Source organism: Crocodylus porosus, unplaced genomic scaffold (genome assembly GCF_001723895.1).
Source record: "Crocodylus porosus isolate Cpor-Errol unplaced genomic scaffold, CroPor_comp1, whole genome shotgun sequence".
NCBI classification, from domain to species: domain Eukaryota; kingdom Metazoa; phylum Chordata; order Crocodylia; family Crocodylidae; genus Crocodylus; species Crocodylus porosus.
Genome location: NW_017728947.1, coordinates 100,601,540 through 100,616,932, shown reverse-complemented (window position 1 = coordinate 100,616,932; position 15,393 = coordinate 100,601,540). Strand labels below are relative to the sequence as shown.

Here is a 15,393-nt window from a genome sequence, read left to right as displayed (position 1 = left end):
ATGACTGGACCACAGGTATAGAGGGCTATACCCTGTACAGGAGGGATCGTGTTGACAAAAGGGGCGGGGCTGTAGCTCTCTATGTGAAGGAAAGCTCCATGTCCCATGGAGAAAAGAAGACTTGAGGCGGCAACTGACAGCAGCCTTTAACCACCTGAAGGGGGGTTCCAAAGAGAATGCAGCTAGACTGTTCGCAGTGGCATCAGATGACAGAACAAGGAGCAATGATCTCAAACTGCAGCAAGGGACACGTAAGTTAGATATTTAGAAAAAAAAAAACCCTCTCTCTAGGAAGCGCTGGAACAGGTTACCCAGTGAGGTGGTGGAATCTCCATCCTTGGAGGCTTTTAAAGCCCAGCTTGACATAGCCGTAGCTGAAATTATCTAGTTGGAGATAGTCCTGTTTGCAACAGCGGGTTGGGACTAGATGCCCTTCTGAGGTCTCTTCCAACCCTAATTTTCGATGATTCTATGATCTACATTGTTGTGGCTCTTTCCCTGACTTAACCATAAAGGAAATAAGGTCCTCCTTCATGGACCAAGGTAAATCCTCTTCATTATACGTATGTATATGTAGCAGCATACACTACCAGAGGCATAACAGTTAAATGACTGAAGATGTTGATAAAACACTAGTAGCCCATCTGATGTTAGTGCTTTTCCCTTCTTCACTTCATTTATAGCATTTAATAAGACCAAATATTATTTGAATGATGCTGACTAGCACCACAACTGAAAGGGACCTAGAGGTAATAATAAACCATAGTACGAACATAAGCCGTCACGGCAATGCTGTAGCCAGCAGAGTAAACAATACTCTGGCATGCATTAACTGATGCATCTCAAGCAAAACCAAGGGAGTGATTCTTCCACTTTACACAGCATTGGTGAGACTGCAGCTGGAGTATTGCATCTAGCTCTGGGTGTCACACTTCAACAAGGACATAGGAAAGCTTGAAAGTGTCCAGAGAAGAGCCACTAGTATGAGCAAGCCATATGAGGAAAGGCGGAAGGACCTGGGACTCTTCAGTCTGGAAAAACAAAGGCTGAGAGAAGACTTCATAGCAGCCTACCACTGTGAGATGACTGGGGCCTTATGTGTTGCACAGCCTGTCAGGTGCATAGCCCTGCCCCTCAACTTGCCTGCCACAAGTTTGATGTTAAATTATGAAGAGAGGGGGTTCAGTGGAGATCTTCCTGAGAGGGCCTCCCAACAAACGACAGTACTCACGACTTTATTTTGACGCGATGTTCCACGGGGCTCCGCCTCCCCTACACCCTGTCCGCTCACTAATCGGATGGATATTCGTAGAGAGGGGATTTCAGCCCTGCAGGATTGCCCGCAGCTTGTCTCAGGTGAGGTCCCATGCTGAAGTGGACACAAATGACTCTTCTCCTTCTGACCTCGAAGCTTGGCCCGCCTTCTCTAGACTCCTTAATTTCCCTTTTCCATTTTTTTCCCCTCTTTTTTTTTTAATTTTTAGAATAAATACTCCCTAAGAAGGAGAGGGCTGTGGAGCTGCCTTCTTGGTCCCAGCCTCTTCCAGGGGCCTCAAATACTTCCTCTGCCCTGCTCCCTACAGGGAGCTTCAAGGCTTCCCTCAGGTTGTCTTCAGCAAGGAGCTGGAGAGCTTCCCCTGCTCTGCCTCCTGCAGGGGGCTCAGAAGTTTCCCCTGGGTAGCCTGCAGGAGCTGCGGAGGCTGTGCCGCTCCTCTTCCATGCTAGAGCCTCAGTGCATCTAACGTGCTGCCCACCAGCACTCTCTCTCTCTGGCTCCCCGCTCCCCCCCGGTTCCGGTGGGACTTTTCAACTGTCCTGTGGTGGCTGTACTGCAATTGGTCCACGTGTTCCCCATGAGGGAAACAGCTGATTAAACAGCCGGCATAACACTGGCTCACATGGTTGCGGCCATGGTCCTGGCTCCTGCTCTGGCTGCCCGGCAGGGGGTAAGTCACTCCTGCCAGGGTTCTGCGTCCAGGGTTTGGGGCTCACAGGCATTACCCTCTCCCCTTCGGGAGCCTGTGGTGGCACCTCGCCGCCATACGCTTTTTCAGGGAAATACATCAAGTGCTCAGCGAACAACTGTTCCCCAGGGCACTCTTGGGGAAAACCAGGAGTAATGGCCACAAACTCCTGGAAGACCATTTCAGGCTTAACACTAGGTAAAACTTCTTCATAGCCAGGGTGTCCAGACTGTGCAATAAACTCCCTCCAGAGGTGGTGCAATCACATACCCTGGAAATCTTCAAGAGGAGACTGGACGATCTATTCACTGAGGCCACCTACCCTCAGCTGTCTTTCCTGCCTAATGCAGGGGGGCTGGATCTGATAATCTTGCAAGGTCCATTCCAGTCCCTTATAATCTATGAATCTATACATAATTTTCAGAATTTTAAGATAATATACATGATTATCATAGAATTAATACTTTAAGTAACAAGAAATATCTCCTGAGAAAATGTGAACAATTTACCATACAAGTGGTTGGCATCTTTTTAGGCTGTGGGAGCAATTTTGCCCCAGGCTGTGGGAGGGTTGTGCCCCAGTTTGGGGCAGAGCCAATAAGCAGGTGCTAAGAGCAACCCACTGTTGACTCTCATCCCTGCAGCAGCATAGGGAGAACGTCTGCAGTCAAAGCCCCATGCCCATGGGCCACAGCTTGCTGAACCCTGAACTACAGGATAAAAGAAGGTGGAGATTTATCATGGATCTGCTATTCTGTTTTGACTGATCATATACATATTTTTATCCTAGGGTAAGTGTAAGTTAAACCACATAACTCGCTCTCTTTTCCTTGAAGTCTCAAAAGCAACATGGAAATTCCTATGGAAACAACTATTGTTACCTTACCTTTTCTCTGATTACAATTAGTCTGAGAAGCCCAGCAAAGTCTCAGGCTCTGATATTTAGTGTCTTCATCACAAACCAGTGTTCTGGTCAAACAGAAGTCAATAACTGCAAATTTTAAAACATACAATACATTAATTAATTAAAGTACTGCAGAGGGGAGTGATTTGTACAATGCAGACACTGGTTGGGGTTTTGTGAAGCCACAAAGGAAAATCTCAAACAAAAAACGAATGCCTTCGAAGAAGGTGGGGTAACTACATATGTAAAATTGCACTTGATACCTGAAGTACATTACTCCAAACTAAGATTTAGATGCTTATATAAAATTTAATAGAAACTTAACGTATACTGAAGGATAAACATACAAAAGGCAATCACTTCTGTATTTGGATGTTCTTCCTGACTGAGTTCTTTCATATGAAAATTTGCTTTTCAAAAATATATGGGGAACTGGGTTGACCCGATAATAATTTTAGGTTTGTGCTTTTGCATTTTGTTTGGTATCCGTAATCAAACACTGGCAACCCCTCCACCCCCACCCCCTGTTCTGCAATCATGGTCTCTCATAAATACTCTGCTCCAAGTTACTAAGTTTTAAAGACAAACTGATTGAGCTGGGTGCTTAATGCGTCAATAGTACCAGCCACTTTTTTTACAGCATTTTTTGCCAGAGTATATCAATATTTTATCCTATTAATATTCAGAGGTTGAAAGGAACACCCATACTTCGAGGTAGAGGGCTAGGAATCTTATCGACAAAATAGCTGCTGCACATAGCAAACTGGATGATGAAGACCTTTTTAGTTAATAATGGGGGGAGAAATGTATACAGGTACAAAGCAAGAAAATGCACATATTCCTATTTATTATGTAGAAGACTCACCGTATTTAATATCAGGCACTGTTAAAGAACTCTCAGCTATGTTTGTAGACAGAATAATCTAGTTAAAGTGCAAAAAGGGGGGAAAAGTAAGCATGCAAAGCAGAATCTACTCATAATTATGCATATATTTAAATGCAAGAAGTTCAGCTCCCCTTGGGCAAATTCTGAAGAGTCATATTTTATGTCCAGACATCAAATGGCGTTACAGGATTTAATATTTTGTTTTCTAGTGGTAGAGTGCTATAATAATGAAAACATCTAGAAAAGAACCTAATAGTTTCTTGGTACATATATTTACTGCTATAGCACTATAATACTCTTACCAAATCTGGAAAATAAACACACAAGATTCTAAACTGAGCAAATACAGAACACCATCCAGCAGAGCATGCACCATGCTGGTAAACTCCTCTTCCCATGTAGAATATTACTGTCATCCATGTGCAGGACACAGCTCACTGTTGTCTTTGAAAGATCAGAACAATACACTTTTAGGTATGCACGTTTCTTCACTTTCTATATACCGTACAGCATCTGTCCAGCTGTGGCCAGCAAACTATAGCCATAGCTGTAAATTGAGAGATGATTTCTTACCCTAGTAGGAAGGTCATCAGTTGACATCTAAACAAAACTGGAATATGGTACATGTTTTTTCACCAAAATTATCTTCTGTTTTTATTTTTTAAAAATACCTATTTAATATTGGTGTACCTTTCTGTAGCCAGGAACAGGAGTCAAAAACACATTATTCTGTTCTTCTAAAGTCACACTTGAATGGAGTGGATATACTTGCAGCCTACACAAAATGTAATTGGTGAAATATCTGTATAGTGCCCCACAGCAATTCTAAAATATTTAAAGGCATAATCACCTGACACACATATTTTGGGACAGGAACTGACATAGCTGAAGGATTAATGTTGTACTTAACAAATTTAATATAATCACAATAGAAATAAGCATATAGAAATACTTGAGTGGTTATTTTATTACTGGTTATTTCAACTCACCTTTTGTGAACCATGTTTGAGAGAAGCTCATGCATATAATTTATCTCAGCCAAACCTAGAGGAAAAATAACCAACTAAGTGAAAAAAATGCTCACAGAACCAAACAAATTAATGATTTTTATTCTAAAAGCAATTCTCATTTCTGTTCGAGTTCCCAATTCTATTTATTTTCACTGTTTCATACACAGTTACGGTGTGGAGTTAAATAGCAAAGCACTGCACGGTGCTCTAGCGAGGAGAGGAAGAGAATTTATCCTACAATTGCTGCACTAGATTACCATGGGCTGTATTGAGTCCAGACATAGGAACAGGGAGACCTATTTCACATCTCCCCTTGTTTTTAATGATTCTCTTCCTGGATCCAAGCCATGGAGAGTAGGAGAATGCTGAACAATTTGAATGCAGAGGGGATGAGAAGCAGATCTGCAAAGGAAAAGGGGGAAGGGAGAAAGAAAAAAGTTTGGACTACGAAGGGGGAAGAAGGTAGGCACATGATTGGTAAGAAATGAGACTAACGGTAGACTGGATGAAGAGTAGGGGCTATGTAACAAGGCATGGTGGGAGAATTGAGACTGGCTGGGCAAAAGGTACTGAGTACTAAGGAACAGCAGAGATGCACAGGACCCTGAAACTGAAGAAACAGCCCACGGTGAGAGTTTAGGATCAGGAGTCTACAGGAACAGCAAATGTGGGCAGGGGACAAACAAACCAATATCTGGGAGACAAATCTGGTGGCAGGAAAGAGAGACTACTGTGAAGAGCAAAATGACACAATATAGGCTATCTTTCAGAATAAGACTGGGATAAAGAGTCACTGTAATGGAAGATACAGGCCCGATTCAAGCACTGATTGGAGAGGAGAGGACATGACACAAACTTGAAAGGAGCAACCATATCTTGCTTCTGTCCCTGGAATCTAATATTAAGATTTCCAATTCCTTCACTGCCAGAAAACATCAATGGCAAGGGAGATTATGGCCCTGAGTGCTGGTTCCACCACTGGATGGATGGTAACCTACTAATCCTTTAGTTAGTTCATGAGCACAAGTGATATAAATCTGTGTGGCACATTTAAATGCTCAGCCTTACTGAACAGAGTGCTGAGATTAGGGATTGATGATACAGGTGTCAATGTGTCACATGGTGGAATATGCCATTTCAGGTGCCTAAAAAACAAATAAGCAAACAACGAGGCACAGGTGGTCATTAATTTATGTTCCTCATTTTCTCAGAGGCATAGTGATCTCACTGAGCATCCAGGGCAGGAGTATTCCAACCCCTGTACAAGTGAGTGAGTGGAAAGGAAGGCTTACCTTCCCAGGCTACTGCTGCCACTGCTATAGCAGCATCAGCTCTGCTCTGGCAGCAGCAACCCTGTGACCAGGCTCCCTGGGCGCCAAGCCTAGTGCACTGTTTGCTGCTCTCTCCCATCCCCTCCCCTTCAATACATATCACGTTATCATAAGCAGGGCTGTGCATACTCTGGCTAAGGCTCCCAGATTGGAGGAAGAGCAGGAAAAAGGAAGGGGGAGCAGCATTCCACTTAACCCCTGCCCCCTGGATATGCTGCTTGGTGAAGTGCTGCCCTGCCCTGCCTAGAACCGATGGCCCGGCAAGGGCAGCACAGGGCTGCCTATCGTGTGGCAAAGACTCCCAGAGGCAATTCTGGCATCATAGCCAGCACCCAGGGCTCGTATCCTGCTTGCCCCACCTTCTTTATGTAACTAAGGTGTCTGATTTGAGGCTTAGGTCTGACTTACAGCTAAGACCCAGCACTAACAGCTCTAGCTGGAGTCAATGAGAGCCACGCTTTAAAAACCTGAAGTATTGTTTTCAACTCATCTTATGTTCTCTTCATTTTTTTTATTTTTTTTTTTTTAATAGGAGCTGTAGCAAATGCTTCTTGAAAATAAGTCATTTTCACCTATCTGCAGACCTGTTTGCAACAAATGTGTATACATCCACAAACTTTAAAATTGGTATATGCTGAAAACTGCTCTTGATGTTTTCCAAAAAAGGGTGTGCTGCCAAGTTTAAACAGAGGTAACTGAGGAAATAAATTTTAGTGAAAAATTATGGATGCGGTCCTCCAATCAATTTGTTTGACACCCTTGCTTTTGATGGCTGACAGGAAGCCCTATCCCTGTGGAGAGAAAGATTGAAGAATCTTGACTGACCTGATCCAGCTGAACAGTGATCGTAATACTGTCCCCCCAGACTTTACGCTTCCTGGCTGCTAGGCTGTTGATTTGCAGAAGATGAAAAGCTAGTGGCCTTGCTGGCAATGTGAAAAATCTCTTTAAGCAGCATCTTTCTGTTATACATAATGATGTATTTGCATTGTATTTGTGTTCCTCTTCCATATAATACATTGCGAACTGGTCTGATTGCTACAGGTCCAGGATATTATTTTTAAGAACAGACTCTTGACAATTCAGCTGGCTCTGTTTCCTTAATTAAAACAATTGTCTATGGGTCACAGTATACCCTGTATTGACAACTTTTCTGCCACTTATTTTGTGTTTTGTAGAACAGACCAACCTTAGCCAGGATAAAAATGCCTTCAGGTGAAACAGCATCATATAAATGCAAGCTGACATGTGGTCTATCACTCAGAGGTGTGTGCACAATTTGATAATGGCCCGAAGTGATTGCAGTGATCAGAAATTGTCTTCAGGGAGAGATGTCTTTGCTGATGGGGAGTCAGAGCTTCTATAAATGCTATCATCTGTGATAGAATAAGGAATGATTTTATGTAGTTTACTAAGGGGTATAACTGGTTAAAGAGCTGAACAGCACAGTTCGGAGCTGCAAAGATCACCTACTGGGCTGCTGACCTTTTATTAACAGTCATTACCTTGGGTCAATGCAAATGTCTTGTCCACTCAAATGTGTTCCCAACACATTAAATAAACATTATTTAAAAATTCTCAGCATGGTGGAGAAACTGAATGGTGGTACTTAGCATTGGCAGACATAGGCTTCCCTATGAATAGTAAATTCATAGGGATGCTCAGATCTGGACCATGCTGCCCCCCCCCCAGCCATGTATGCCAGTATTGGGCTCTGCAACCCAGGACCACAACCCACCCATACTGAGACTGGGGCCCTGCATGCCAGGGTTAGGGCCCTGGGCCCCAAGACCCTGTACAGCACCCCTGTGCTGAGATTAGAGCCCCCAGACTCCACACCACTTCCAATTGTCCCCTCCTAACACTAAGATTAAGGCCCCAGACCCTGTGCTCCCTCTGTCCAGCCCCACATGTTGGGATCAGGGCTCCAGGAACCCACATCACTGCCACCCAGCCCCACAAGGGGAGTCAGCCTCTGAAGCGTGTGCCACCTTCCACTGGCACCTGGGCTCCAGGGCCCCATGCCACCCTGCATGCCAGATCTATAGTGTAGGGCCATGGACCCATAGGGAGCCCTGGATTACAATGTACAAGTATGCACCCCATAAACTGACAGCCATAAAGCGTGATGGAAACAATATTATCATCCTGGATTGTATTATGACATAATACATTTCCAGTGTTCTCAGATACAAAGCAGGACAGAAATCCAGGCTCTTAAGGATAAGGAAATACTTGGAGTAGAAGTCCCCCCTCCTCTGTGCTCTTTGGGAAAAGCAAAGACATAACACCTTATTTAGATTAGCATCTATGAGAAAGGTCCAAACAAGAGGGAGTAAAAAGGGAGCTAGAGAGTAATAACTGAAACTGGACAGCATAGCCATGTCCCATGACACACCTGTCTGTCAAGAAAAAAAATGGCATCAAAAAAGGAAGAGGTTTGTTGTTGACAGGTTTGGCTGTGGTTCTCAGCAGTTATATCAAATTTGCTATCTAAAAGCAGGTAAATGACTGACATCAGAAGAAAAATAAGGAAGACACATTTGAAACACCTCCTACTAGCCAGATGTCAAAGGGTCTAAGTTTTGCAAGCAGGAAGATGTTCTCTGCCTAAATTACCTCTGATTTTTAAAAGAGCATGTAGTTTGCAGCTGGTGTACAAATGCCTTGTGGATACTGTAGAATCCTGGAAGGAGTACAACACTTCACCAATGTACATGCTTAGCAGTTTCACTCTCTCCAATAATAAAAAATCAACTATCTGTTGCATCTCTTTGGAGATGCATGTGGGTTGTAGCCATGATGTTCTATGCCTGGTCAAAGTGGTGGTCAGAGATTTTGTTGTATTACTGCATCTAATGCACCCACAGTCACCTTGAAGGAACACTAGCCTTTGCAGGCAGCAGGGGACAGAGGTGGCAGCAGCTGTAGCTTCAACTCCAAGCCAGTGTTGGGACTGGAGCCAGCTGTCCCTGCCCCTATCTTATACTCAAATCCAAGCCAAAAGGCTCCCTGCCCCCATGATGAATGAGGGGGAACTCTGTCCTAGATTTTAGTGAATACAGTACCTGGCAAGGAGAGCATGGCATTTTGTATTGCAAGAACTAGGTCTTCCTCTCAGAAAAAATCCAGTATTTTGGGATTGGATCCACAGGTGGTTGAAAGGGGGTGCTAACAGGTCTCAGGCCCCCAAATGGAGAACAGCAGTAGGCATAGCCTTACAGCAGCCTGGCTACAGGCTGCTGCAGCAAGGTGGGGGAGGGGCAGGCACACTCAGATACCCTGTGCACTCGCAGCTGGCCCAGCCACAAGTAGGTAGGTAAGTTTCTTTTAATTTTCTTTCTCGATCACCCTGGAGGGGGCGGGAGGGGGGGAGCAGCAGATTGAGACCCACCCCAAGTGCAAGAGAATGCAGTAGCGGCAGGGCAAATCATTCATGCTTGCTCCCTGCTCCACTTTGGAGATTGTCCCATGACCAAGCCAGGGCCCTGTTCACCATGAATGTAGCCCCAGCCAGGCTGGGTCATAGGACAAATCTGAGCCCAGCAGTTCAAGGGTGTGGGCAGGCAGCTCCCACCACTCCGCACTGTGGGGAGCCAAGCAGGGGAGGGGGGAATTCCACCCCACTCTCAGCTCCGCACTCCTGGATGAGCCTCCAGGCTCCGACTGCCCCATGACCTGGCCTGGCCAGGGCCCCATTCATGGTGAACTGGGCCCTGGGACAACCAGAACCCAGTGGTTCCTGCAATGCTGGACAGTCAAGGCGGGGTGGGGAACATGTGGTCCCCTGATCTTTGCACTGGGCAAAGACAGGCTGCAGCTGTGAGCTGCACTCTGCTCTTTGCCTTACTGCAGCTCCTTTGAAAGTGGTTCAGCGCAGTGCCACATGCCTCGCTACCCTGCCTGCTCAGCAGCGGGACACACATGGCGCCTGATGCTTTTGAAGCAGCAGGAGCAGGGAGGCACAGAGGCAAGGAGCCCTCTGGCCAAGCAGTACAGCTGGCTCTGCTTTGGCCCCTGGCTCTGGGCTCCCCCAGGCAGCGTGCGGCCAGGGCCAGAGCAGGGAGGCAGCTGGGGCAAGTGCAGCTGGGGCTGGCCCAGCATGGTGCCAGGCAACACCACTCCTCCCCTGTGGCCGTTTCCGCCTGCCCCCCTGCAGACTTTTCCATGGGGCGAGGGGGGGGGGAAGCATGTGTGCGCACGCATGCTCAGCCACCAAAAAATGTTTTTCTTCCTTCACCTATAATTATATCCTTCTCTGGGGGTACTCTTCACCATTTTGAATTTTCATGCACCACAGGCAGATTTTGTAGTGGTTAGTATGTGAAGAATCATTCATATCTTTTCTATAGCATTTATTAGTGCTTCTCTGACTTTCTGGCTCTGGGGACAGAGGCAGGTGTCTTGGTGATAATACCTCTACTGGACCCTAGATGTCATCACTGATGCTGGGATGGGCTGGGATGCTGGAAGCAACCACTACTGAAGATATCACAGGAGACATCACTACAGAGGATATAGATTATTCCATTATATACTGGCTGGTATGGTAAGGAAATCTCTTAATGGTCCCAATATCTGCAACAGAACCATGGGCCAGGAGTTGGCACAGCTTCTGGGCAAAGTGCCAAAAACACCCGGAACCTCAACTTGTAAGATGTTGGCATGTCAAAGGCAGATGGCGATGGAGCTGCAAGGGGCCTGATCCTTGTTGTGACAGTGCAGCCCCAGCCCCTTCTCTGTCATCCACCCTGAAGGTACACATGCACCTGGTACCAGGAATGAGTCGGGCCAGGGTTCCACTGATGCCAGCACAGCTGCTTGCAGGATAGTAAGGAGACTATTAGATTGTGATAACATAAAAGAACAACACTGCCGAAGTCTAAATTATATAAAAGCTATCTGATGGATGCCTTTATCTGGTATTAGAACTCATCTGGACCTCTCAAACAAAACCAGATCCATGCATTTTGTAAGGTCTTAGGCAAGTTGAATTTTTCCACCTTAATTCTGCAAAAAAATAATATATTAACTGATGTGTGATTCTTTATGGATTATCTGCCAAGCATTCACCATAGGCCACTGCACAAACTGAATTCCTGCTTTAAGAGTCTCGGTAAAATTTGTAAAACACAACACGAGGCAGACATGTGAAGAAGCTGTGGCTCCCTAAAGACAGAGAAACTTTATGCAGACCCCAAAGTACATTGTGTGTCAAAATTTAAATCAGCTGTAAGACCACTCTTGCTATATTGTAACTTCATTTGAAAATAAGATTAGAGAACAGGGTATTTGAAAGTGCTATATATGTTGTAAGTTACTGCCATACTCATACTACTTTGGGATACAACTATCATATTTAAAAGGAAGAAAAACAACACCAGAAATAAACCTGATTTTAAAAGCATACTGACCACCAAAATTCTTAAATAAGTGCTCACCTGGTAGAAACACTAACACGCTGCCACAATCTGACGTGGGGGTCACATTTTTATACTCTCTAACATAAAAAAAAATTATTAATTTTATGTAATACCTTAAGCTTTTTACCTTTCCAAAAAAACAGAACTGTACTTCTCCTATAAGATCAATTATTTAAACTCACTCCAGGGATATAATGCAACAAAAAAATAACCTAAAGCCACATGGTTTTATGACACATACATAAAAACTACAAGTAAATCTGCTCCTTGGCATTTAGAACAATGTCACACAGAAGCAGTTCTATTTTACTTTAAGATGCATCAAAACATTATGAAAGGGCTTTCATAAAATATTTTTCTCTACAGCATCATTACCTCAGAACTAATTCAGTATTAATTTAGTTAAAATTTGTGACGTGTCACTACCCTTCCATTAAAAAGTGATGTCAGACATCTCTAACAAACGCTTTTGATTTGTGATCTGCAAATCTCATGATGAACTGCAACTGAATAAGTCTCATTTATTACAGCAGAAACAGTCTCTTTACTTAAGTACTAACAAACTAGCCCGTGACATTAATTGTCTCCGAGAGATCTGCATAAGTCTGTGTAACAGAATTGAGGCTAGTCAGTTTAGCATAATAAAAAATGCCATATACTTGGTAGCAGCCACTTCAGATTTTTATAACATTTTTAATTAAACCAGGAAAATCACAACTCTTAAACAATATAACAAAAACTTGGCATCATTATCATCAAAAAGAGTTATTTTCCCTGAAAGGCACTAACATATTTTACTGTAAGCAATGCACCTTTTTGCAACTGTATTCTTAAAAATATATATTAATCTAGCATGGGAACATTTTATATGATCCTTTGGACCACCTAATTTGAAAACACTAAAAAGTACTTGTAGAAGTACATAACTCCTCAGAAAGACTGTAGTTTTCTTCAGTCAGAAGTTCTTCAGACACACACGATTAATGATAAATGCACTTAAGTTATAATGTTTTATAATTCAACTAGGTACTACTGTGGGTTAGGACTTAATGAAACTATCCCAAAATTTCAAAAGCTTACTTAATTATTAGGGGTGTGCGAAACAATTCATTGATTTGGATCACGGTCCCAATTCAGTTCGGTTGAATCCAAACACGAATATTTTATGCTGATTCGGAGAATCAGCAATTCAGCCATAGACACAGCTTTAAATGTTTTTTCTATATACCGTGATGTACTAGGCACGGCTCGTGAATGTTGGGATGGTGAGGCGGATAGAGTGTCCCCTGGTCCACTTTTGGGTTTGCCACTGAGCACACGGGAGACACGCACCCTGCCAACTCAACGATCGGCCACGAGGGGACCCCAGGTGCTCCCCCAGACACAGGAGGCACCAGTTGCCGAGCTGGGGAAGGGGGGAGGGTGTCCCTGGCAGACCTCGAAGTGGACAAGAAGTGCTTCTGATCCACTTCCAGATCCGCTGCCAAGCACGCTGGGGACCCCTCTGTGCTTCTGTAGGACACTCCAGCTGCCCCAGCATCTCAGCATTCATGCCTGGTACCTTGAGGTATGCTAAAAAAACATTTAAAGCTGTGTCTGTGTCCAAATCAGTGACTCTTTCCACATCTCTCCAAATTGACTCGGAGGTTTCTTATTCGATTCAGAGACATTAAAGGGTCTCCTGGTTCGATTCAGATTCAGAGGTTCGGCCACTGAATCAGACCGAATCGAATCAGTGACCAAAGCTTCTCACAGCCCTACCAATTATGTACTTTAAGAAAAAACTACTCGCTTAGAAAATGTAAGATATATATTTATAAATCACTACCAGAAATCAGACTACCAGCAAGTATAGAAAAAAAAGTAGCTTTAGGATGCTGTTCAGAATTAGACCAAGTTCTTGTAACCTTCAAATTCTTCTATTGTACTTTTGAAGATGCTGAGACCAATTTGCAAAATGCTGCAGAGTAAGCAATATTTCCTTAATCTATCCTGCATTCTGAACCATGATGTACATTAAGAAAGTCAGTCTAAGAATATAAACAACACATATGCTTTCCTCATCTTTTCTATATGCTTTTGTTCTCTTTTTAAAAAGAGACTCTGAATTTTACTTCTTTTTATAAAGGACATTCAGTTCCAGCCTGCAGCAAAGGGTAAAAAGTTTCCATTTGACATGGCTTTAATGGTTATGTTTCAGGGCACAAAAGCAAATTTTAAAATAAAAGAAATTAGACAAGAGCTAAGAGGAAATTTAATATGATTAACCTAAGCAGAAATCATATGTAAAAGAAAGCAAAGTAGTGCAATAAACTGAAGGCATCACTCAGCAGTATTAGGTATAGTACAAAGAATCCTATTCATTAGTTAGTTTTATTTCATTAGCATTATAAATTCTTCATCCACAGGCATGTACTATCTTACCTACTGTCTTTCATTTCCAATTCACTAAACATCTGAATAAGACAGATTGCAACTTCGTACATTTCCTTTGCTATCATAGGTTGTTCAAAGCTCTGAAGGGGAAGCTGGAAGAAAAAATGTTAACATTAAACACTTAATACTAACAGTTTCCAGACAACATATTGAAAGTAAACTGGCAGTCATTTACTTAGGCCATCTGTACATGAAACAAGGGGCATGTGTGCACTACACTTTAAAGCAGGTTAAATGCTTTTGCATTGCTTTAAGGGCGTTGGTGCTTCCATGTGTTGGCAGCATATTGCACAGTAATTCCAGGCACTGTAGCAAATTCAGTGGCGGTGACTCAAATGACTTGGAGCACAGCAAATTAAAACTCCTCCAAGGAGTTTTAATTTGCTGCCCTACAGCCATGGAGCGAAGCACCGGGCTCCATGCACCTCAGGGGCTCTGCAGGAAGCCCGTGCAGGCAGCCTGGCAGCAGCCTGGGAAGGCAGGCTCTGTCTAAAAAAAGCAAGCATTAATCTTTTTTCCCCCCCCGCCTTCCTGGAGCCTCCCTGCCTGCCTGAACTGTCCAGGGGCTTAGTGCTTCCCTCCACAGCTGCAGTGCCCCCCAGGATTGCCCAAGCTGGGTACCGCCGGGGTGGGGTGGCACTGCTACCGTGAAAGGAAGACCAGTCCCACCCCACAGCCCAGGGAGCGCTCCGCCCACCAGCAGCTCGCCTTCCCCTCCCCACCACCAGAGAGGTAGGTAAATGGGTATGTGCACAACACGGGAGTTTAAAGGGTCCTAAATTGAAGCGAAGTTTTTAAAAACCCACCACTTCAGTTTAGGGCCCCCATTTCATCTACACACGCACCTAGACCAGAACTAGTCCCAGTGCTCAGTGTGATTTTTTGCAGACTTTTTTAATTTTTCTAAGATCAATGGGTTATACAAGTCATGGGTTACACAACCGGGCCAGGCTATACAGCAAGGAGAGGAAAAGCCCCAGGGAGTTCAGGGCATGGTGTAGCCCAGCAGCTGCAGGCAGTTGGTGCTGGCTGCTCCTGAGGCTGCTGCAGTTGGGGCTGAGGTGAGTGCAGCCATGGCCCTTTCCCTCCCCTCACAAACTTACCTGCTTGGGTGGGGGGAGCATCTACACTGATCACATAAGAGTGAACTTAATTCACACATAATGAAGTATGAGTCTAAATATGTTCATCACATGAGAGCAAATTTATAAGCAAAGAACCCGCATAAAATCAAAAGGAAATCTGTATAGTTTTAGGTACCATAAACAATAGCCAGGCAATCTCTGGTACAGTCTCCACCATTCCTTCTCATTGAAACAGGATGCTTAGTCTTCACTTGACTTTTGTTCCTCACACAATCTTCATATTATACTCAAAACCTTTTGGTGGCCACATCCAATTGCATAAATATGTAGCAAAACCCCCAGTCTTTTTTCCTT

At 44.0% G+C, this 15,393-nt stretch overlaps 1 protein-coding gene across 1 annotated transcript in view; it reads right to left on the bottom strand.

Annotated features, from left to right (window-relative positions):
• The window catches only part of TDRD9 (tudor domain containing 9), a 138,136-nt gene that overhangs the window by 64,808 nt on the left and 57,935 nt on the right, over nt 1-15,393 (bottom strand). Inside the window, exons 8-13 of the mRNA XM_019551158.1 lie at nt 13,943-14,046; nt 11,537-11,595; nt 4,744-4,798; nt 4,445-4,529; nt 3,734-3,791; nt 2,851-2,955 (exon numbers count right to left, since the gene is read on the bottom strand). Coding sequence (XP_019406703.1) covers nt 2,851-2,955; nt 3,734-3,791; nt 4,445-4,529; nt 4,744-4,798; nt 11,537-11,595; nt 13,943-14,046 — 466 coding nt within the window. The remainder of the gene's footprint in view (nt 1-2,850; nt 2,956-3,733; nt 3,792-4,444; nt 4,530-4,743; nt 4,799-11,536; nt 11,596-13,942; nt 14,047-15,393) is intronic.